Below are 1,860 nucleotides of genomic sequence, written 5' to 3' on the forward strand. Positions count from 1 at the left end.
TTTTGATCGCTCACAAAATTTCAGCAAAGAATAAAATGTGTGGACGCCGTGGCAAAAAAAAACTTTTTAAAAGCATTTTGGAGTGCTGATTTTTTTTACCACAACTTCCAAGAATGCCATTTGATCATGAAATTTTGCAAACACTGAAAACATTCGTCGAAGTTCGTCACAACAAAAAACAAAAATCAGAAATTTGTGGTCCTGCTATGTTTGGCCCCTAAATTCCATCCGCCGCATTCGCAGAAAAATAAAAAATAAATTCCATCTACCGCGTTATTGAAGTCCGTACCAATCGTCATGCTCATGTCCTGTACTGTGGTACGTAGTATATGCACTGTAAAGTGGGTTGTACCAATCGTCCGTATGTATCCGTACAGCACAGGGCATGTACTGTACTTGCTTTACTCGCTACGCTCTCCAGCGTCCAGCAGTGTACTGTGGTACTCCCTCCGTTCTGAATTACTTGTCTTGGATTTGTCTAGATATGGATGTATCTAGCACTAAAATGAGTCTAGATACATCTGTATCTAGACAAATCCAAGACAAGTAATTCAGAACGAAGGGAGTACGTATGTACTGTCTGTACCTATGTAGCACTGACAAAACTTAGAGAACTCCACTTATAAACCTACTACTTGCTATCCTCACCCGTAAATCTGTAGGCAAACATCTTAAGCAAACTACTGAATCACAAAAAGGGCGGCAATCGCGCGCACACAGAGAAAAGGAGAGCTGAAGCAAGCCTTGTGTTCAGTTGAAACCATATGCAAATCACATTAGCACATAAATAATACTTCCCCGTATGGAAATTTATCCATTTCTCCGACGAGTATTTCCGGACGAAGGGAGTAAGTACTTGTACATGCGCAACATGTTCCCATCCAGATTACAAATCTGTACAAACATTACTCTACTGCATAATAACAATTTTTTTTTGCGAGAAGCATAACATGTTGTTATTCCGACTTTCTCTGAACATTTCCATGCAAACTGTAAATCTGTACATGTATTTACAAAACCTGAGGACCCTAGGTAGGGTGCTCACACAGGTTGGGTCTCCCTGTCAGGCTGCTCCACATCCATGGTCAGCCACATCCCAGGACGAGGAACATCCTCTGCATGAACCAACAACAACAACAACAACAACAAGCCATGCGTCAACGCTCCCAGAAAAAAAAAGAACAGTGGCGAGCAAGTCATCGTCAACGGCTCGAAGTTATTTTACATGGGAATCATAGGCATCGAAGATGTTGTCCAGCGTGACGAGGGGCAGCTTCTCGATGTACGCGAACAGGCGTCTGATGTTTTCTCTGGTTACCGTCGCCGTGTCGACCACGTCGCGGTGGTCGGTGAGCATCCATAGGTCGCCGGAGTTCACTCTCTTGAGGCTGTCCCGGCAGAAGGGGCAGGACTGTGATCTCGTGCGCCTGCAACCAGGATGAACACACGGTTCAGTGACCAGAGTAGTCGTTTGGCAGCAGGCAGTTTTGTGAAATGTAATTGTTCATTTGCAGAGAAAGCTCCTCTGCTCATGCTCTCAAGGTACAAATTGGTAAACAAATTTTCCGAGGAGCCATGAATCAGTTAGTTTGGGGCACTCCTTCGTCTAGCTGATAAGGAGTCCCATGTAGTCATTCTGCTAATGTAGAGACATGTAAAGTAAAACCGTGTGCTTGGCAGCAGCAGAGTTTCAAAGCTCTGCGGCAACCGTTCTAGCAGAACCAGGCTGCAACTTATTTTTACAGCTTCAAACCTAATAAAAATTCACTTGTGTCTCGTGTACGCGCTGAACTTAATTTGTAAATCTTCCGAGAAACAACTAATTTTGTAAATTTCTAATGCTTAATAACAGTTCTTTTG

The 1,860-nt window shown here is 43.3% G+C and overlaps 1 protein-coding gene across 1 annotated transcript in view; it reads right to left on the reverse strand.

Annotated features, from left to right (window-relative positions):
* Positions 1-784: 784 nt before the first annotated feature.
* LOC119366431 (E3 ubiquitin-protein ligase AIRP2-like) overlaps positions 785-1,860 on the reverse strand; it is a 2,718-nt gene continuing 1,642 nt past the window's right edge. Inside the window, exons 5-6 of the mRNA XM_037632168.1 lie at positions 1,226-1,427; positions 785-1,115 (exon numbers count right to left, since the gene is read on the reverse strand). Coding sequence (XP_037488065.1) covers positions 1,086-1,115; positions 1,226-1,427 — 232 coding nt within the window. The 3' untranslated portion in view covers positions 785-1,085. The remainder of the gene's footprint in view (positions 1,116-1,225; positions 1,428-1,860) is intronic.

The sequence above is a fragment of the Triticum dicoccoides genome, chromosome 2B (assembly GCF_002162155.2).
Source record: "Triticum dicoccoides isolate Atlit2015 ecotype Zavitan chromosome 2B, WEW_v2.0, whole genome shotgun sequence".
Lineage (NCBI taxonomy): Eukaryota > Viridiplantae > Streptophyta > Magnoliopsida > Poales > Poaceae > Triticum > Triticum dicoccoides.